We start from the raw sequence: 22,428 nt of genomic DNA on the forward strand, positions 1-22,428 counted from the left end.
AAATATGAAAGCTGAATTGAAAGCAAATATGTCTACTTGGCTACAGCACAAACAGGAACTTTCATGAGACATTTAAAGCTAAAAAATGACACCAAGTTGATTCACATATATTTAAATTTCGCCTTCATCTGCAGAGTGCAACAATAAATGCCTGTGTCTGCTGTAGTTAATGTATACATTTAATGTAGGTTTTCAGAAGTAGTCCTTTTGAGGTTTATTCCAAAGTATGAAATTTGCCTTGAGTTGTTAAGCCCCATCACTGTAAGATGCCAGCTTTAATAGTATAATCTAACTAGCTTTGATTTTTAAAAGAAAAGTTACATGAACGTTTGTGGTTAGTGGGAGTTTTACTCAAAATATTTAGTCTCTCACTTGTTTGGATAATGCCCCGGTTTCTCTTGTTCTTTTTTTTATTCTCGACGTCTTCAAACATTCCGTATTACCCAAGTACACGAATTAGTATTAGTTGAAGCTTCTCCTTTCTTCTTCAGTTAAAGCAGTGTCCAGACATCGTTTTTCGAAAACGTAAAATGCAGAATAGAAGACGTTAACTATAATTTAAGATGGATAAAAGAAAGTCACTCGTTGTTTCTTTTGTGTCCGCTATTAATAACACCTTATAATAACAAATTTTGCACCTCCGTAGTACGGGACGACCAAGTCAAGTCCTGCGGTCGCTTGTGCGCATGCGCTTTGCTGTGCCCATCTCGCGCTTGCTGGCTCTGCGCTGTACAACTGACGAGAAAATGAACTGAGCGAAGAGTGTAATATTCAAACAAACTTAAAATACTGATGAAGTTCTTAACAGAAGAAACACTGAGTGGAAACACCCATTTGGGTATTCATTTTCCTAAGGATTTTTGCCACTTTGCTTTTGTCTTTTATTTACTTTTTTTACCTGAAAGACAAGAATTTTGTGAGCTTAAGTATATCTGACAGCGCGGCATAAAGCCGAATAAACAATTGCGCATTTAACGTGTTGTGAACGGGACAGATGCAGTGAGCGAGGCAAAAGGAGAAGGAATCACGGGTGTGCGAAGAGAAGGAAGAAGCCGGGCAGCAGGGTACGCACCTCACGAGTTTTCCTTTCCTTCAAAATCAGTCGTGTTTTTTTTTTTGTATTCTATCATGCGCAAACGTGATTTTAAGTGGTTGCGCCACGGCGCAGTAAGCAGCTAATGCTTAGAGTCGAAAGATTAGGGTCGTTGTTTGCGGCGAAATATCACGCCGTGAGTAAGCAAGACAAAAGTCGAATTGAGGGCATAAGTAAAGAATTAGCCGTGGGGCTTTGTGGACGTGGACTGACAGCGAGCAGGAGTCTTGCTCACAGTCAACTGAGAGTGCACATCGGTTTGCGCTTGCATTCTACAGAGCTCCTGTCTGTGCCGTTGGGTGTCTAAATTAAAATAGAAAAGACAGTAATTTAGATGACATGTTCAGCGCGGAGCTTTTCATCGTAATACTTTAGTACACGTTTCAATATTTGGCGTACCCCTTTCTAGCTCAGTTTTATTTACATTACTTTAAAGGTGAGCAGATGTACATTGCCGAGTAATAAAGAGTAATAAGTCACCTTTGATTGTTTACAGTATTTTTAACAATAAGATGCAGCACTGTTCGTAATAACAATTTAACTCCTTAACTAAACTTACTCAGGCATTCACTGCATATTTATGGGCTTGTTTTAATTCGGTATATTACGAACATAAATTTAGTGGCCAGATAGTAAATTTCTACAAAGCACTTGTAATGCAAGGATGTGGAAGGCGCGTTACATTTAATTGGAAGCTAAAGTGATTAAAAGAAGTAATGGTTTTCAGCGGACTAAGTAATCGTTGATTTCTAGTTATGGTACATCCCGTGTTAACATCAGCGGTCGATAATTTAACAATACAGTCTTGCAATAAATCTCTCGATTAGTCTGATCGCCCTGTACTATATAAGTGACATTGTAGACACGTTTCTTGCAGTTTGCATTGTCCAGACAGGACGATGTATGTAGGTGTGGACGTGAATGCATTTACGCGATTCTGGTTTGTAAGGAAGCAGGTTATGTTTTGATTGAGTTCTCCTACACGTGGAGTCTATGTTGTATTTGATTTGAAAGAGGAAGTGGTGATTCCCTTACAGACACATTCACATCCTTGTGTTCAAACCCAGCAAGCTATTATCCTGTCTTTTTGGCTGTCATTACAGACACTTCTAAAATCTGATACCTAGGAAAACATAACAGGTTGGATTTCTCATTAAGGAATCATACCTCCTAGTTTCACAACGGTCGGGCTTTGTTTGGAACTGCAACATGTATTCATTCTTTGCACCCAGTGCTCGACTTTTTTATAGTTATAATGTGTAACTTAGTTGTTCCGAAAATGGAAATACTGTACTTGGTAGACGGCATAGTGCTGGCGTGCACCGCATTTAGGTTGCGCAGTTCGTATGTATTAGTTTATGCACAAAATTTATGACAGTACAATAATCACTACTATTTAAAGTACATTTAACACTAAAAAGATCAGTTCACTGAATTCTGTTAAAATCTGTTTTAGTGTGATCAAACCTTAATCATCTGACGCATATTTTTGTAGGGTTTGATTTTTTATTTATACATTTAAAATTGATCTATGCTTTGTGCTCTAACATTTATCCAATAGTGTGCTTTGTTTAGGTATTTTGCGGATGGTTTTATTAATTATACATTTATCTCATAATTTAATTAGCACAATATTGGAATGCATTCACTATTCCTAAAATGTTACTATTATTGCAAAATATCACTGGTTGCTAGACTAATTAAGTGTCTCCCTTTCTTAATATTGTGACCGTAAATACTTTTTATACTGTGGGTTTTAGTATTCAATTAAGCGCGGTAGAATTTTTTCTGTAATCTGTCTTAATTCATATTACCGCAATAAATGTCTGCTCTCTCAGTAACAGACTTTACTTTTGCTTGCCCATTTTCACTCTTATCATGTGTGTTTTAAATAAATATATTCTTTTCATGTTTTTCAGTTTTTATTGCTATAATACCCTTATAGTAGACAAACACATTTTAAAGGAAGGAAGCTAGTTTACTGTCTTAGTCTATAGTGCACTTTTATCAAAGTGTTTAGGCAAACTGTTCAGAGAATTACAGTTAGTAATCTTTTATTATTCTTTTATTATTATATTATTCTTATCTTTTATTATTATTAATAATAATAATACAATAATACATTTTATTTGTATATAATAGTTTTTTTGTGTAGGGTATTTTACAATTACACTTGTATACTTGTTTTGTGTACGCTAAAATAACTTACTTGAGCATTTGTTAGTATTAACTGGTTATTTTAAAGTTTGAAAGACTTTATTGAACTATATATTATTGTATGTGTGCAACTTAATCACTCATGTGTAAGTAAACATAAAAGTTTTATCAGTAAAGATTTATATGGTTCTCAAATTGTAATATTTTAAGTACTTCAATGATTGTTCAATGTATGTGTTAAATATTCACTTCACTTTAATGAATAGTTTATTTAAATTTACAGTGTACTTTGAAATTATATTTACACTAGCTGCATTGACAAATAATACAAGAACATCAATTGTTAATATATTTATATATATTTAAAAAATGTACATAGATCTGAAATTTTTCAAAGTTATAGTAAATATTGAATTACTTTTTTAATGTTTACACATTTAGCAGAACAATTTAAATTATAGCTTTATTGTTTACTAACAGCTTACTACCCCACTAGGTCTGGATCAAATATCATGCTGCCCGTGAAGAAGTTATTATTCACATTTGTAGAACTTTGTAACCGTAATAAAAACAGAAAATTGCTCAGAAGTATAAGACAATTTCAAACAGAGATGTATGATGCATTTTCTGTTGCTGACAAAAAAGAACATTTCTTTTAAATAAGTTCTTTGCTATACTAATTGTTTTCAGTCAAAGTGGCAATGTACATTGTTGTCTTACTGTTTTAAACTCTTTTGTATGTTTTATATCACTGGAACACTGGAAAAGTTTGTGTGTAGCCAGATGTAAAATCTGACGTACAAGCAAAACATTTTGAAAACTCCAGAAATAGGCTATTGATCCCTTTACAGTTTCCTTTTGTCATCAGATATATACATTAAATTTAATTTGAAGCAAGTGAAAAAATATCCCAGTAGAATAGTTTGATGGAGTTTTCTATCAGTTCATGAATTCTGTTATAAACTGTTTATTATACTATATTCTAAGACTATAAATTAGATGTGTCACCTTCATTGCAACTTTATAGTAACTCATTTGTTGCCTATCCCACACTAATTTAAAAACATTGTTAAATATAACAATTAAGCTCTTACCTTTCATTTACTTTTTGCCTCTGTGAGGATCACATTTTTTAGATAATCAGTGTAACTTAAACAATGTTTAAAATGAATGAGTGCCAGTGTGAAATTTTGTAAACTCAAGTGTTTAGTGTACCTGATTAATCAAAGTGAAGCTAATGTGTGTAGCAGACATAGTAGTCTGTTGTGGTTTGAAGTTGAGGGAGACTGACTAAAACGTTAATTTACATTCTTATTATACTCAGGAGCACACAAAAAATGTTTAATATATGTGAATGTAATACTTTATTTTATTATAAAAGTGATCTTCTAAAGTATACTGTTAATTCTGTTTTAATGTGAAAAGTAGTGTTTCAGTTACCAAACAGAAGCATGATGCTCTGTTTGGAGTGTTTGCTGACAGTAAATTTAATTTTGGTTTCTGATGATTTTCTCTCAGTTATATTAAACTATTGTGTTAATATGGTCTCATGGCAGGAGAACTAGACACCCATCCCCTTGTTGCTATCTTGCTCTCACACTGAGCAGGGACATTAAGGATTATCTGTGTGATACTAGCCATTGATTGACATATTAAGTAGTGACTCTTAACAAATAAAAATTAGACAGTTACTAAAAAGTGAATATTATAAAGTTAGTGCTAAATAAAAAACTTAATTAGCTGCAGTATTTACTGATGGATATGACAGCATTATATTTACTAGTAAATTTTAGCATGCTCCTAAATTATTAAGTTTTATTTTTATAGGTAACTTGTATATTGAATACGACAACTCAGAAGAATTTAATGAATGATTTGACCTACAGAGTACAGTGAGTGACTTATGAAGATTCCAAATAAATCAAACTAGCATAGTGTAAAAGCAATTGGGTAATGGGAAATGCAAAATATAGTTATTTTGTGAAACTTTATTATTTAACTATTTAAAGTCAGAACTTCATTTTGTTTATTTATTGAAAAATGTCAAGGTCGGGGCATGACATTTGTTATGGTTATTTTATTTTTAATTCAGCATAGTTTTCAAAAGAAAAATAAGCACTTAGAGGTGAATGTTAGTAATTAATTTGATTACAACTTTCAGTAACCATTTCTACAGTAACAGCATAAGTAAAACGTACTATAATATGGTTCTGGGGTAAAGCTTTTGGATCCTTTATTATTGGATATCATTCATTTTGCATGAATTTTATCATTGGTAAGAAAATTATTTGTTTTATTTTATTAGTATTATTTCTGTAAACTATTTTTTAAATATTATTTATAAGAAGTTTTAATTATAGGTATTAACTTCATGGTAGGTGACAACAACACCTGTAACATTATGAGCAAGTACTTTGTATTCAGCCTTGTCAGTTTCATTCAATACAAGGAATCTTTCTTGGTGACATACTTATGTTTAAAAGCATCCATCCATTTCTGAACATTGCTTAATTAGTTTTCTTTCTTTTTTTGCTGTGATCATTTTCCCTCTTGTCTGTGAGCTTTGTATATAGTGAGTGCATTGTTTAAGATAATTTGTACAAAATAGCAAATAAAAGAGCAATCATTTTAAATAGCTAGGCTTGTTTCACATAATCCTTATGGAATGTGCAGAGCCTCAGCATACCAAGGTGCTTAAATAAAATCCTTACTCTTTCTTGAGCTTCATGACTTAGCATTTAAATCTTATTAGTATATTTAAAGTTGTTTTTGCCTATGTACATAAGAAGAATAATTCTTATTGTTAGTTTGTTGTTTCCTTTTCTGACGTGTTTTTTTTAAATATTACCAGCAAACAACGTGAAGTAATTTTTTGTAAATACTAAATTTTTGCACTCTTTCAGGAACTTAGATTGGTTTGGTGAATAAGAAACTACAGCACAGACCATCCATGGAAGATCAGCACGAGCTGACTGAACAATCTGTGAGTTTACCATATATTCTGTTAAAAAGTGAACAGCCTGTTAAAACTTTTTGAGCTTGATGAAGTACACCAGCTGTCAGATTTAGTTTTCACATTTGTAGGGGGATTCTGGATGTGATTCTATGCCATACAAATACAGTTATATACCATAAACTTTGTCTTGGCTTTGTAGCACCATATGAAATGCTGAAAGTCAATTGGTGCAATTATTCCTTCTTTATATGTGCATTTCTGTGACAGTAATTGCATAAAAGCTTTTTATAGGCTTTCACTAGAATAGTAAATTACAACGTAAAGAAACTCTGATTCTTAACTGCTTGAACACAGTTTTGGGATTTTACTATGACCACAAAGTGGGATCAGAACTGCATTTAACTCTATTACCATTTAAATTCATCAAACATTTCAGCTTACAAGCCACATTCCCTGTTAAGACGGAGTACACACACATTGTAAGCTCTTTTCCTAAATTAATACTTGCTTACAAACACTAGACATCTGACTTAATGTATTTGTAAACTGCAAAATTATATGACACCATTAATTAGGTGATATGTTGGAATGGAAGCTACACAAGTATACTTTGTGATTTTCATATTGCTGTCTACAGGCCAATCATGAGGGCTGCTGAAAACACAAATACACTAATTTGTTAATGTAATAATCTATCCTCCATTTACCCTCAACGAATCAGCTTCAGAATTATGGCATCATAAAGTAGAGAATATCTGCAAGAAGGCAGATAGTTTCACATGCTTTAAAAATTGTTTAAAGAATTTTGCTTAAATAGGAATTTAAATGATGGTGATTTTTTTTCTTCCAAAATCATATGATTGGTATACATTTTTGTAAATGAAGTCAAAGGAAAATATTAAATTGGATTGGATGAAGAAACTGTTTAGTGATGGCAAATGTGATGTAATTCAAAGAAGAACAGAAACTTGACAATATCATAATTAACTTAAAGTAACATACAGTACATGCAATTGATTTGGATATTGCCTATAAATCCAGTCAAGGGTAAGTCAAATATAAGCCCATAGGGAAAAATACACAAGGGGTCATTACATTTTAGTTGCTATCACAATAGTAAATTTGGCAGTATATTATGTTGACCATGTGTAACAGCGGCTGGTTGTGCTGGATGCTAATAAAACAAGATCATGTAATCCTAGTTTAATTTCTTTAGTTTCCTAAATGTTTAATTTCAGATGACTAACAAAACTGACATCTCATTAGCAATATTTCCATAGTGAAACTTTTTGATAAAAGAATTTAAATGTATATATTTCTTTTTGTCTGGTGATAGTACATGATGTAAATGATAACACCATCCATTGGTTAAAATTTGGTTCATGATGCAAGAAATCAAATCATTGTTTTTCAGAATAAATGTGGGTACTTGCAGTGAAGGTATTTTGCCAGTTTAAGCACTTTCTTGACAACGGCATATTTTCAAAATTTCAGAATTGTATGCATAGCCAGATTGTAAGGAGTATTGACTTGATGCTGATAAACTGGTTTATGTACTGAGGATAAGTATTTGTCCAGACTGAGTTTTATCAGAGGCACACAACTGAAACTGAAGCATCAGAATATGGTGTTGCATTATATTTATTTCTACACATGTAACATATTTTAGATATTGTAGTGCATGAGATAGGGCAAATGTAGGTTTTGCTAACCTTGATTAGTACTGATCTTTCACTGTAGTAATCCAGTATATATGTTTCATGTTTAATGTTTTCATTCATTTAGTCCTTCTAGATCACTGAAAAGAATCACTCATAACTTGAAATAATGTGCAAAATAATCCAATTAATTTACTTTACAAGAAATAGCAAAGTTTAACGGGGTGCTTTCTTTATTGAGATTCAGAGGGTCAGATGCTTGAGACTTATGATACCAATCAAATCTTGCAAAATTTTCAGTATAGTTTTGTCCTATACCGAAAAGTACCAGACTGATGTCACTCTCACATTTGTTCATTTTCAGATATGTATACTTTTTGTTGATTGATATTTGGGCTTCATTTTTTACACACAGACAGAAACATGTACAGTAAAAATTCGAGAGGGTTACGTTCCTAGAGCACCTGCGAATTGTGTAAAACCCCCGAATTTTTGATGTTGTTAAAAAATGCCTTTTAAATGCCTATTTGTATAGTTTAAACCCTAAATACAGTATACCCCCAAAGCACTTCAATTTCAGTGCAAACTCAACTTAATACATTAATACATTACCTAAAAAATTACCTTAATACATTACCTAAAAACAGAATGTAAAGGTAAACCCATATACTGTACAGTACAGTACTACTATGTCTCCCGTGGTGCTAGAACGTTAAATAACGATGTTACTGCTATACATACCGTAATTCATGCAAGCACATTTTCTTTGATATGCACTGTCATTTTCTTTGTTATAAGTAGAGTAAGTACATAATAATTTAATTAAAATATAAAGATGCTGATGAGTAAGTGCGAGGGAATTTAAGGTGGGTCAGCATTACAAATATTTTCATAGGCTTCAGGGATCCTAGGGTTAAAGGTGTTGTGTTCTACCATCTCCTTGATAAATATTTTTGTATGTCTTTTTAGCAGTAAGTATGCATGTTTAATTACACTTTTAAAATGTTTTGCAATATTAGTGTGTTACTATGCTAAATTTGTGAAACATTTTTCTAGTGATGTATTGTTTAAAAAAAAAATTAGATATACACATGGGAAGTACTAGGTTTGGAAAATTTGATAATTTCTCTTTATTCTGTTTCAATGATATGGTTTTTGGAGAATCTATTGATATTTAAAAAATATTAATTATAGTATTTATTAATAAACGCTATATTTGTGGGGCTAGGTATGTAATGTCAATCAAAGAAATGGTAAAAGTTGTATTTTAATTTAAATATGTCATACTAATGTTCTACATACTCAATTGCCATCTCTTTAATTTTTAAAAATTTATTATAATCTTTATTTAAATTTTTTATTTATCTTTACATGTATTTGATCTCCTTTTTATTTTTTGTTTATTATCACCTCAATAATGTGTGTTTATGTATTTATTTATTGATAGTCTGGGTAATAGAGAGAGTTCTCAAGCCAGCAACAAACTCAAAGTATTATAAAAAAGTTTTTTATTTTCAAAAATAAACTACAATACATGAATTACAGAATGAGGTAAAAGTATCAAAATGAAATGGACAAAAAAGCCCTGGTGGACCTCCGTGGCCTAAGTAAGCAAAAGTATAGCTTCTGTTCTGTTGCATGGGGTACCTAACCTAACCTACCTACCCCAGCTGCCACATATTGTGATGCGGAGCTCTTGCTCTTACCTTCCATCCAGAGTTATTAAAGGTGTATTCACACTCATAGTTTGTTTTTTGTGTTTTGCATTGAATCAGGAGAGTATTAATTACTTTGTTTTAGTCTTCAGTCAGTTCTGTTGTATTTCACAGAGCAAACTTTCAAATGAACCAAAAGTAGCAATAAACACCCTGTAGGTATATTGTGGTCTTCCTTCATAGGGCATTAACAACTGTTTTTAATGAGAAAAATCATCATTGCTGCACGACAACAACTATGTTTGTACACCACTGCACCAGGAGTAATTATGTGGTTTGTGTACCAAACACTGGTTCAGTGATAAGAAAATTATGTGCTACTTCGCATACTTCAGGAAGGACTCATTTCATCTAAGCCAGTAGTGTCAAATTCAAGACCCAGGGGTCTTTTTAATGTGGCCAGTGTCATCCGTATATTATAATATTTTGCATACAGCATGTACAGTAGATTGAATTCATATACAACTTAACTGGATTTCATTTACACCTGCAGTGCTTTTTCAGTGTCCAATTGTGTTTATTTGTACAACACAACATTCCTTAGTTCCTAACCTGCAGTTGTAATGGAAACTGACTACTCATAATGACCCAAGAGAAAAAATATGAAAATAACGTGACACACTATGCTGTGATAAAGAACTTTAGTGTTTTCACATGTCTACCTTTCTTTGGTGCTGACAAGTCTGTACTGTCTCTGATTTTGAAAACAGATTTTAAGTTTATAGACTTGCATGCTCTTCTTTTGCCGATGTCAAATGTATTCAAGATATGAAAGCTATTTCTGACTGTGAAAATCCTGGTCAGCCTGAGGCAATTCGGGAAAATTTATAGCTCTGCCAGTGGAGTCGTCTGTTCACTCTGCAGTACACAATGTTGCTTAGAAGAGTTGATAACTCCTTTTATAGAAAATGTAACAAGAAACTTCAATTTGCATCTGGAAGAAATGAGAAGAGTAAAAGACAATAGCGCATGGGAAAACATGTTTTTTTTTTTGCCATTTTTCTGCTATGATTATTTTATGAGTAATGTGTCAGAAGCACATACCATACAGTAACAAAAGCTGCATCTGTTACTTGTAGAAGTGATGACATAAAAACACCTAAGACACCATTACTGCTAACAAATTAAACTGGCGAAAGGTTATGCAGTGCACATGCAGTAAAAAAGTCAAAAACTACTTATGTTCCACTATAACTTACGAACATTTAACAAGTTCAGCAATTCTAGTGATTCAGTGCTTTGTACTGCAAAATATAAATTTTAATAAAGTAGTTGACAGTTGAATACAAAAGAACGAAGATATTTGCACTGTGTTTATTATTTCTGTTGGTGTCATACAGTATAAAATTGGTAAGAAAGAAATTTTACATAAGTAAACTTCATATTTAGAATTACACCTCAAGAATTAGGAAGTGGACCACAAGGAATAGTCCTGTTTCCTGTTCTCTTTACTCTGTACACCTCAGACTATATACAGTGGGTACGGAAAGTATTCAGACCCCCTTCAATTTTTCACTCTTTGTTATATTGCAGCCATTTGCTAAAATCATTTAAATTAATTTTTTTCCTCATTAATGTACACACAGCACCCCATATTGACAGACAAAAAAAAATAATTTTTGAAATTGTTGCAGATTTATTAAAAAAGAAAAACTGAAATATCACATGGCTCTAAGTATTCAGACCCTTTGCTCAGTATTTAGTAGAAGCACCCTTTTGAGCTAATACAGCCATGAGTCTTCTTGGGAAAGATGCAACAAGTTTTTCACACCTGGATTTGGGGATCCTCTGCCATTCCTCCTTGCAGATCCTTTCCAGTTCTGTCAGGTTGGATGGTAAACGTTGGTGGACAGAAATTTTTAGGTCTCTCCAGAGATGCTCAATTTGGTTTAAGTCAGGGCTCTGGCTGGGCTATTCAAGAATAGTCACAGAGTTGTTGTGAAGCCACTCCTTCGTTATTTTAGCTGTGTGGTCAGGATCATTGTCTTGTTCGAAGGTAAACCTTCGGCCCTGTCTGAGGTCCTTAGCACTCTGGAGAAGGTTTTTGTCCAGGATATCCCTGTACTTGGCCGCATTCATCTTTCCCTTGATTGCAACCTGTCGTCCTGTCCCTGCAGCTGAAAAACACCCCCACAGCATGATGCTGCCACCGCCATGCTTCACTGTGGGGACTGTATTGGACAAGTGATGAGCAGTGCCTGGTTGTCTCCACACATACCGCTTAGAATTAAGGCCAAAAAGTGAAAAATTGAAGTGGGTCTGAATACTTTCCGTACCCACTGTATATCATTAGATCTGGCCACTTGCAGGAGTTCTCAGGTGTTTCTGCAGTTATGAGGTGTATCAATAATGGAATGAGGCAGAGCATAAAAGTCAGTTGGAAAATTTTGTTTCTTGGTGCAGAAAGAATTCTGTACAACGTAATATCGGCAAAACCAAGGAACTAGTTACTGACTTCAGGCACACCCAACAGCCTCTATGTCCAGTCTCTATTCAGGTAGTGGATATAGAGGTGGTGCGATCCAACAACAAAAGTTTAGGCTTCCATCAATGACAGGTTTCGTAACACAGAGGAACTATTTAAGAAAGGGGAGAGCAAAATCCTGCGTTCCTTTAATGTAGGTAATGACATCCTTCACAAAATCTACAACTCTGTGATGGCCAGTGTTATTTTCTACCCTGTGGTTTGCTAAGCCAGTAAAATCACTTCAAGAGAGGCCCACCAAATCAACAGACTAATTAATAAGACAGGTTAAGTCATGTAGCACACTCTGAATCCCCTGGAGGTAGAAGCAAAGGAGAGAATGAAAGCAAAACTGAGTGCCATTATGAACAGTGTTGCACATCCTGTCTCTGACACACAAACACTAAGTACTTTCAGCCAACAAGTTATTCAACAGAAAAGTGTCAAGAAATGCTACTGGTGGTCCTTCACACCAACAGCAATATGCCTGCATAATGCCTGCCTCACTGTTCCCTTTGCACCAAGAAACAAAGTTCTCCACTAGACTTCTAGAATCTGTTTCTCATGCCCTTTATCAATATACTACATAGGTGCCGAATCATCTGTGAATTTCTGCAGTTGACATGACTTGGTGTTATATTTATAGTCTGAAGTGTACAGAGTGAAGAGAAAAGGAGACAGGACTGTTCTTGTGGTTCTCCATTGTTGCTCACATCCATATTAGAAACATTTCTGGAGTCTCACAAACTGTGATATGCGCAACATATAGTCCATTAACCATGTTGCCATAGGCTCATCTACGTATGTATCTCTGAGTTTACCCCTTAACAGGGATGGCTGGACGGTACTGAAGGCACTAGAGAAATCAAAACACATAACCCTCACAGTGCTGCCAGCTTTGTCCAGATGAGAATAAGCCTTGTGGTGCAAAAAGAAAAATGCATTCTCCACAAGAGGACTCCTATACTCCAGAACCAGTCTGTCAAAGGTCTTCATAAAGTGAGGCGTAAGTGCCACTGGTCTGTAGTTATTAGGTCAAGAGGTGCCTGCCTTCTTTGAAAAAGGAACAGGATGAGTTCCACAGCAGTGACCCTTTCTGAAGCTTTAGGGACAGACTAAATAGGTGACACAGGACACCACAAAATTGGTTAGCATGGGCCTTAAGAACTTGAAGAATGATTCAATGTGGCCCTGCAGCTTTTCCTGTGTATAGCATTCTCAGATGCTTTCTTACTTGATCTTCATTTGTAGGCAGCTCATACTGATCATCAGTGGTGACCTTATCATTGGCCATTCCAGTCTTTCCCAGACATCTTTCACGTTATTCTGAGTGAGTTTATTTTCTATTTCAGCTTTTGCAGCTTCCTTTCCTTCACTCAATTTTTTCTTCACTTGCCCTGCATCATTCAGAACCTGTTTATTACCAGATCTGAATGCTGTCTTTTTCTTATTCAGGAGAACGTTTAGCACCTTAGTAATCAAGTGCTAATAGAAGGCTTGTAGCTGGGAATAAAATGAATCAGGTGGTGGTCAGATCTACCCAAAGGTGCCAGTATTTTAGACTTAATGGCATTATTTTAACATTTTAATAGAGCAAGTCCATCTTGTTATTTCTTTCAGTGTAACAAGACACAGACTGATTGAAGTTGGTCATAGCCAGAGAGACAATTAAACATTCTGTTTTCATTTATTCCTGAAATATGTATGATATGGAAATGGTTAGTTAGTCATGTGGATTGAAATATAATTAAAAAGGCTTAGAGCCATGGTGAGAACACATGCTGAAAGCAAAAGTTACAAATGCACATTACCTGTACAAATGCTGGAGTTAAAACTTTTAAATCTCTTTGCAGCTGTTTCAAATAGTCAGTTAACTCCTGTTTATTCCTTTGTCTAAAAATGTCATGCTTTTTAGTATACACGTCTCAAGTGTGTCTGTCTAATATTTCATATTTTGGTCCAGTTGCGTACTTCTTACGTATTTTTGACCTTTTATATCTATTGGGTAGAAAGCAATTACCTTCTCACAGGAATCTAGCAAGAGACTGAAACAACTAACTGACAAAGATAAAAAAAGAACTAGCACCAATGATAAAGCCACAAGCAAAATCACCTTAACTATAGTGTATATGATACTCATACACAGTTTTCCTATGTAAGCTAGTTTCTTAAGAGATAACCCTGATAGCCTTTTACTTTTTCCAAAGCAAAAGTACAATTTTCCCTTGTTCTAATTTCTGTGTCTCTTTTAATTTTATTTTAATAAACATTTAGTTTTTTTTTAATATTTTCCAACAATCTGAAGAGTTTCCTCCAATATGTCACAAAGCTCCATCTACATGCAATAGTTTCTTCATTCTTAAATAAAAAAATTGTACCTTTGATGTCATCTGTCATGCACTCAAAAAGTATTCAGCCGGTTGCATCATCAACAGGGATTAAGTGAAATCCCAACGTTAATGTGAAAATGGTAAAAAAGATAATAAAAATATACTAGTTATTTGAAAGTATATTAAAATATTTCTCTATTATAAAAAAAAATCTTGGGACGATATGAGACTTTTTCAGAGATAATTTCAAGCCCCATGAGATGAGACTTTGTGCCCAGAAATAACCTGAAAATCGTACAGTCCAAGTGGGGACAGAAATAAAAGACAAACAGTAGAAGAAGACAGATTAGAAGACAAAGTAGAACGTCGTTAAGAGGTTCAAAAATGTTGCGCGAAACACATGCAGAGCATGGTAGAGATTATGAAAGTACTAAAATTCGAAAGTCTCAAAAAACTGATAGTAAAGATTGCATTAGTGCTAACAAATGGAAATTATTACTTGGTGAAATAACAGAATAGCGAAAAGAGATCGAATATATGGACATAGGTGATATGACAGAAGTATGCAGATATTGTTCGGCTTTAAAATTTAAGTCTAATTTGTGTTGCCATCAGGGAAAAGTAGTGTTTCTTCCCAATAAAGAGGCGTATCCGTGAGATATAAAAGATTTGTTTTTTGGTGAAAATGAAATCCACAAACACTACAGGTAAATTATCCAAATCTACAATAATCTGTTCGTGTTCGCATCATTCAGTGTTCAAAACGTACATTTACATGATTCAGGACCATACACTATGAAAATCTGTGGCCCTGCAACAATTAAAGCTACTATAAATTAATTTCAAAGAAAACACAGTTCAGTCAGGTTTATATTTATGATCACGGAGAAGCGATGCAAAATAGAATTGAAAGAGTTAAATGATCGAACGTATTAGAAATTCTACAGCCAATAATTGATACAAATCCATACGTCCAAAAGTATTGCACTTTACATAAAATTTATCTGAAAAACACGGACTTTTCTTGGATTTCTATATGAATCCGAAAGATCACACTCGCTTATATAATAAACCAACATGTGACGAATTGTCAGTGGTATTAGTTTTGAAAGACGGAGTTATCAAAGACAGAACTGATACTCGTGTTTATCCAAAAGTACATTACGATTCGTCGCAAGCGGCAGATCTGGGAAATGACGAGCGCATAGGGCCCACAAGGGGGTTGGCGAGCGAAGCGAGCAGGGGGCTGTGCCCCTAGTGTTCTCATGAAATTTAGCTTATTTTATTTGTCATAATGAGGTTTTTCTCAAACATGTTGGGAATTGTTGGGAACAAAAAGTAAAATGCAGTAACCAAGACCAATTCAGGGTCTTTTTTTTCTGCATTTGTGAGAACTGCTGTGCATATGCTTACAAATAAGTGTAATACTGTTATCAGATAAATTTCACTACTTTTTAACATTTCAGCTCTTGACTTTGTGAAACATACCTTTTCTTCCTTGACACAATGTCCTTTTCATATAATCTGTGAAATTAAGTGTTTGTGTTACTTACACTTCTGCTTTTTTGGTTTTCCATTTTTTCCAGATTATGCCAACAATATGAAAATTACAACTTAATAAGAATCTGAATAAGTACAGACTACTTTAAGCATGGATCCCTGTAAGGTCTGATGTATCTTAAGAGTTATATGTTACATTTGCAATAGATGACCAATACCTATGTTACAAATACAAGAATCAATGCTTAAAGAAACAGTTCTGAAAAGATTATAGGACTATATATCTATACTAATAAAAGGCAAAGCCCTCACTGACTGACTGACTGACTCATTACTAATTCTCCAACTTCCTGTGTAGGTAGAAGGCTGAAATTTGGCAGGCTCATTCCTTACAGCTTACTTACAAAAGTTAAGCAGGTTTCATTTCTAATTTCTACGTGTAACGGTCATAACTGAATCCTACTTACTTACATATATAAGGCCATAGCCTGCAGCTTGGTCACCGTGTGAGGCAGAGTTGCATCCCCCATCACCACGCCTCCCACGTAATTGAGTGCCCTCCCATATAAGGCCGTCCGTCAGCAGCAATCCAATAGACGCGCTGCTGGGAGTTAAAATTGCTGTTGAAGGAGTGTGCTTATGCAAACGAAGATGAGATGGTCAGGGATAGAATAGTGTTTGGCACAAACTCAGCAAAAGTGTAAGAGAAACTTTTAAGTGCCGGGTCTGAGCTAACATTAAATAAAGCCGTGGACATCGCAAGACCGCACGAGATAGCACAAGCACAGCTGAGAACCTTCGATGCATGTACTCTGAGCGGCTCACGTGAACTGACTGTGAACGGAGTACGCAAACAACAAGCAAGAGCTCCAAAGAGCGCTGAACAAAAACGCATTACACAATTGAGACGGCAGCAAAAGAATATAAAGCGAGTGACGCATACAAGCATATTCATAAGTGCAGCTACTGCAGAAACAAAGCACATGGTGGAAAAAGTCAATGTCCAGCTAAAGGAAGACAGTGTAAAAAATGTGGTAAATTAAACCACTTCGCTACAGTTTGCAGGACTGGGAAAGGTAAACCCGTGTGTGCAGTGTGTGATGTCTCAGATAAAGAGGAAGATGAACTGTTTATTGATGCAGTAAGAGAGGAAAAACCCTCTGAAGCTGAGCAAGCCTTTGAGGGCATATCAATAGGAAAGCACGGTGTAAAGCTCAAGTTTTAATTAAGTTCATAAACACGCTGCTGCTGGCGTTTGTCATGCCTACGATGAATACAATATTCGCGAGATACAAGTTTAAGGAGAAGACGCAGGATATAAATGAGATTTATGATCACTTTGTAACGGAGTTAAAATTACTGGTGAAGGATTGTGCTTATGCAAACGAATAGGAAAGCAAGGTGTAAAGCTTAAGTTTTAATTAAGTTCATAGACACGCTGCCGCTGGCGTTTGTCATGCCTAAGACGAATACAATATTCGCAAGATACAAGTTTAATGAGAGGACACTGGGTATAAACGAGACTTTCGATCACTTTGTAACAGAGTTAAAATTGCTGGTGAAGGACTGTGCTTATGCAACGAAGATGAGATGGTCAGGGATAGAATAGGAAACTTTTAAGTGCCGGGTCTGAACTAGCATTAAATAAAGCCGTGGACATCGCAAGATCGCACGAGATAGCACAAGCACAACTGAGAACCTTTGATGCATGTACTCTGAGCGGCTCACGTGAACTGACTGTGAACGCAGTACGCAGACAAGAACAAAGAGCTCCAAAGAGCGCTGAACAAAAAACGCATTACACAATTTAGACGGCAGCAACAGAATATGAAGCGAGTGACGCATACACACATATTCATAAGTTCAGCAACTGCGGAAACAAAGCTCATGGTGGAAAAAGTCAATGTCCAGTTAAAGGAAGACAGTGTAAAAAATGTGGTAAATGAACCACTTCGCTAAAGTTTGCAGGACTGGGAAAGGTCAATCCATGCATGCAGAGTGTGATTTCTCAGATAAAGAGGAAGACGTGTTGTTTGTTGATGCAGTAGGAGAGGAACAACCCTCTGACGCTGAACAAGCCTTTGTAGACATATCAATAGGAAAGCAAGGTGTAAAGCTTAAGTTTAAATTACGTTCATAGACACGCTGCCGCTAAATATTCGCAGGCAAATCCACAACTTAATACCGGGAATGCCTGTTAAACATCTTAGATTCACGAGTACTGATTTGGGTAGTGAACACTTCGATGAATGAAACCTGTTATCTTTACAACGGTTGACAAACATGGAATGTAACTTGAACACAACACATCCTCCAAATACGAACCTGATTGAAAGAAATAATGATAATCAAATCCTTGATGACAGCAACACTCATAACAGTCACAAAACAATTACATTGACAATCATGTTACGTTATTTTTAAAATGTTTCCTTTTCTTTTTCATAACTTCTTTAACACACTACTTCTCCGCTGCGGAAGCGTGGGTATTTTGCTAGTTTTTAATATAAGATCAGATCTGAAAACACTGGTCAGTCTATACATAATGTATGGCCTTTGACAGAGAGCAGTATCACAAGAAAAACTGTTCATAAGGCACACACACATAAGATGGAAAGCAGTATAAGATAACACTTTTTCATAAGAGTACTGGAGAACCCTGAGAAACTATTCAGACACTAGGAGTGTCGGGGTATCTTGGAAGAATAAAAAAATAAATGTACAATGCAGCATCCTGACAATATGACTTGACATGCATCATAATGGAAACAGGGAGAAAAAAGTAATTACCTAAAATAAACAGGGATAGCGAATCTTGAAAAGTAATACTGAAAAGTACTGAATACTTAGGAAATTCAAGTCATCAGACAAACATTTTGACCATCATTTGCACTAAGTACAATCCTTAAGGCCAGCTATATACTTTCTGAGAGCTACGTAATGGAGCTGTGGGAGAGCAAGTTAGCCAGGGTCAGAATACATAAATTGTCTAACAGGTATTTCCAGGGCATGCAATGATGTCACTCTGTGGTGTTTGTACAGTACATTTGAAGCATATTTTGAAGATGTTTTGATATTAAGTAGCACATCAGTGTGAAAGATGTTGCGGAATTGTGTGTTTGCTGTGCCTGTTTGTTTGTGGTTATTACTTTCAGAACAGCATTTCAAACCTTTCTCATCTCTAGTTCTTTGTGCAAGTAAAGTTTTAAATAGATTTACCAGCATGACCTCATGTTACACTGATATGTTGATGATATCCATCTCTGTAATAAGATCACTCCTGGATGCATATCAGATAAAGACAAACTTACTGCCTTCCTTAATGACATCAGTGCATGGAGTGATTGCTGAACACTAACAAAATCAAACTGTTTTTAATGGGATCTGCAGCTCAATTTAAGCAGTTTTACTCTGTTTAATCTTGGTCCTTTCAAGAATTTGTACTTCTTATATTAAGCCTTAATATTTTAATCAGCAGAATATTGAGATTAGAATGTTGTACCCTGGCAACAGCCAAAATATCCTACAAAACTGAAAAGATTCTGATCATATTTTGCTCCTTTGAATTAAACATATGTGGTCATATATGTATTGCTTCTAAACAGGATTACTGCTGCTCTCCTTTCTTTGATTTTTCTGCAAGATTTGTTAACAAAACATGTTCAAACTGTTTTTTGCCACTGACATAGTCCAAATTCAATTAAATATTTCCCCATTATTTGGCTTTTCTGTACTGGCTTCTTGTATAAAATTGGATAATCTTCATAGCTCAGCTACTAAGTTACAAACCTGTTTACTTTAATGCCACAGACTACCTTCCATTTTTACTTGTACCTGGCTGTCAGGTACATGAGTGGTTTTGCTAAAATTTGGACAAATCTCCACATGAAACTTTACGAGTATTAGAGCTGAACCCTTTTCTCTCCCATGCATTTCAGATGGTCTTCAATTACATATTAAGATAGTTTTGTACTACCTACCATAGTTATACTGTTTATCAACTTCCTTTTCTACATCCTTTTGTTTTGCAAAGGTCAGGTCAGTCATCTTGGGGAGCATTCACTGGTACAGTGCATTGCTGTACCTCCCACATGAGGAAACGACTCGGGATTCTGGTTAGCAACCCCCCAGGCAGACATGCAGTCCAGTCTCACCCTCAGGAAGTGACCCTCTATTTCCTACAGCCAGGTGTTACATGGGTACCTCCTTGGCCCGGACCAGCTGCTTGGGTCCTCAGCAATAAGGATCCCGCAAGCTGGATCAGCCGTAGGGAATCATGCCACATGGCTTTAATGCCATAACTGATGCTCCCTCACAATGCAGGTAATGTGCCTCATTCGGAACTCCATGAGTAACACTCATTCAACACAAAGTCAAACCAGCAGTATCCAAGGATTCTCCGGAGAGACACAGTACCGAAGGAGTCCAGTCTTCAGGTGACTGGATTTTGTCCATGTCTTACAACCATATAGCAAGACAGGAAGCACCAGGACTCTAAAGACTTGGGGACTCATGCGTAACGCTGTGTGTAGAATTCGCACTATAACATGACATAAGCACAAAAGCCAAAATGTGCTTGCGCACAGAAAAATGCAGGTGCAGGAATCTGTGCATACTCCAACTTCCATGTTGTTCCACTACATAAATCCCTTCAGCGTGAAAAGTAATGCTTGTGCACTTGCCTGCTGTCCCGCCTCAATTCCCCCCAGAATTATGCCTCTTTGAATATGCAAATTAATATAAATAGCCCTTAAGCTCAGCATTCTGTGAAAAGTCAATGGGAAAAGCACGGGGAAAAATATAAGAATTTCAGCGAATACCGAGTGGAGGCAAAGGAAAAACATACTATTTGTTGATTTAAACAGGGGTATAATCAACAAAAGGAAGTTGATCGAGTGACATAGTGTGTCGGAGAAACTCGAAAGCTCAAGTTCACAAAGTCACACAGTGCCCGAAATAAAAAAGAAGTTGTCTGATATCAAAGTTACCGTGAAAAGGCAAGTTGTAGCCCACCATCTGAGTGTCCTATGAAAGCTTATTAGGGTACAGAGAAAAAAAAATAGGGACACAGTGGGGAAAAAGTATGAAATGTCAACTTCAATCTCGAAATTTCCTCTTTAATCACTTAGTTTATTTTGTCATTAAAGAACATCATAAACTTCATCTTAAAATCGTTTAATTAACCAGTTTCTCAAATCACATCGTAATTAAAGTAGCATGTTAAATGCTTTGTTTTGTACAGTATGTGTTCTTCTATGTGCTCTATGTGTTTAAATCACTATGTGCTTCTTAAACCGGCTTTCTCTTCCTCCAACGGGACGCAGAATCCATTACATTCGTGATATTATAGCTGTCTGAATAACTAAAATACTGAGATAGATAGATAGGATTATTAATCCCAAGATGCATACATGATATCATTTTCATGATGACAGGAGTTAAAGCACGTTATTAAACATGGGTTTCACGGTGGCGCAGTAATTGTGCGAGACCTTTGATGAAATAATTTATTGCAGCAGTACTCAGGGGCGGCTCTAGGCTCATGGTGGCCCTGGGCAGAGAAAGAATCGGTGGCCTCTTCGCCCGCCAATGTCAATATGGTATTTTATGCACGGCGGATGGCCACGTCCGTTGCGGACACTGCATAGCCGCCTCGTGCTCATGACACTAGCGTTTAACTTTTGCCGAAATTTGCCTCTGTATTTTTAGCTGTGTCGTTATTTTCTCTTTCTCTTTTTTATTCAATATATATTGGCTTGGTGGCCCTGTGCAGGTGCACAGTTTCCACATGCCTAAGGCCGCCCCTGCAGTATTGTCTCTTTCAAACGTACTAACCTCCAATTGCTGTCCTTCCTTTTCTTTCTCCAAGTAACCGATTGCCACACAATCAGCTCTGTAATGGACGTTAAGCCATCTGTAAGCTTATAATGTCGATTCTTCAAAACGTTTAAGGAACACTGAAATATCTTCATAGTACATGTTTAATTATTCTGTCCTTCACGCCAGTCCCAGTGAAGCATACAGTGCAAGGCAAGAACAATCGTGAGCGGAGCACCAGATCCTTGCTAGCGTAGCAACACCGTGTCCTTTAATTATTAACAATATAGATTATTTAAATGAAGTTAAAGTTTTATCTGTATAATATAATAAACATATTTTTCTGCATTTCATCTTAAAAATGATATCATCATCATATGGAAATACGCACTTTATAAAGTGGTGCAGGTTGTGTAATATAACTGTAGTGCAAGTTTACAGTGAGGTACTTATAAGTCCAAACAGTTCTACAAGGAGCAGTTGATGGTCTGATTGAGTGCGTTTAGAGCTCTTGGGATGAAACTCTTTCTGAACCGCGAGGTCCGTACAGGAAAGGTTTGAAGCATTTTCCATGTGAGAAGCAGTTCAAATAGACAGCATGGCTGAGGCAGCGTGTGCTTGATGCTGTATACCCATAATTCTCTTTCCGATCAGCTGTTCTGAATGGTGCAGTGAGAGTAATATGGAAAAAGATGATCTGCTGTGGCAGATGAATTAAACTATACGCGGTTAATTTCA

General features: G+C 35.7%; 1 protein-coding gene across 15 annotated transcripts in view; it reads left to right on the top strand.

Moving 5' to 3' along the window:
• Positions 1–727: 727 nt before the first annotated feature.
• The window catches only part of eya4 (EYA transcriptional coactivator and phosphatase 4), a 288,462-nt gene continuing 266,761 nt past the window's right edge, over positions 728–22,428 (top strand). For 7 of the 15 annotated variants that reach the window (XM_039747737.1, XM_039747741.1, XM_039747743.1 and 4 more), the window contains exons 1-2: positions 729–1,064; positions 6,154–6,233. In XM_039747737.1, coding sequence (XP_039603671.1) covers positions 6,201–6,233 — 33 coding nt within the window. In that variant the 5' untranslated portion in view covers positions 729–1,064; positions 6,154–6,200. Of the gene's footprint in view, positions 1,065–6,153; positions 6,234–22,428 lie in introns of those variants that run through there. The other 8 variants (XM_039747739.1, XM_039747744.1, XM_039747754.1 and 5 more) reach the window with 4 other exon arrangements.

The sequence above is a fragment of the Polypterus senegalus genome, chromosome 3 (genome assembly GCF_016835505.1).
Source record: "Polypterus senegalus isolate Bchr_013 chromosome 3, ASM1683550v1, whole genome shotgun sequence".
Classification (NCBI taxonomy): Eukaryota; Metazoa; Chordata; class Cladistia; order Polypteriformes; family Polypteridae; genus Polypterus; species Polypterus senegalus.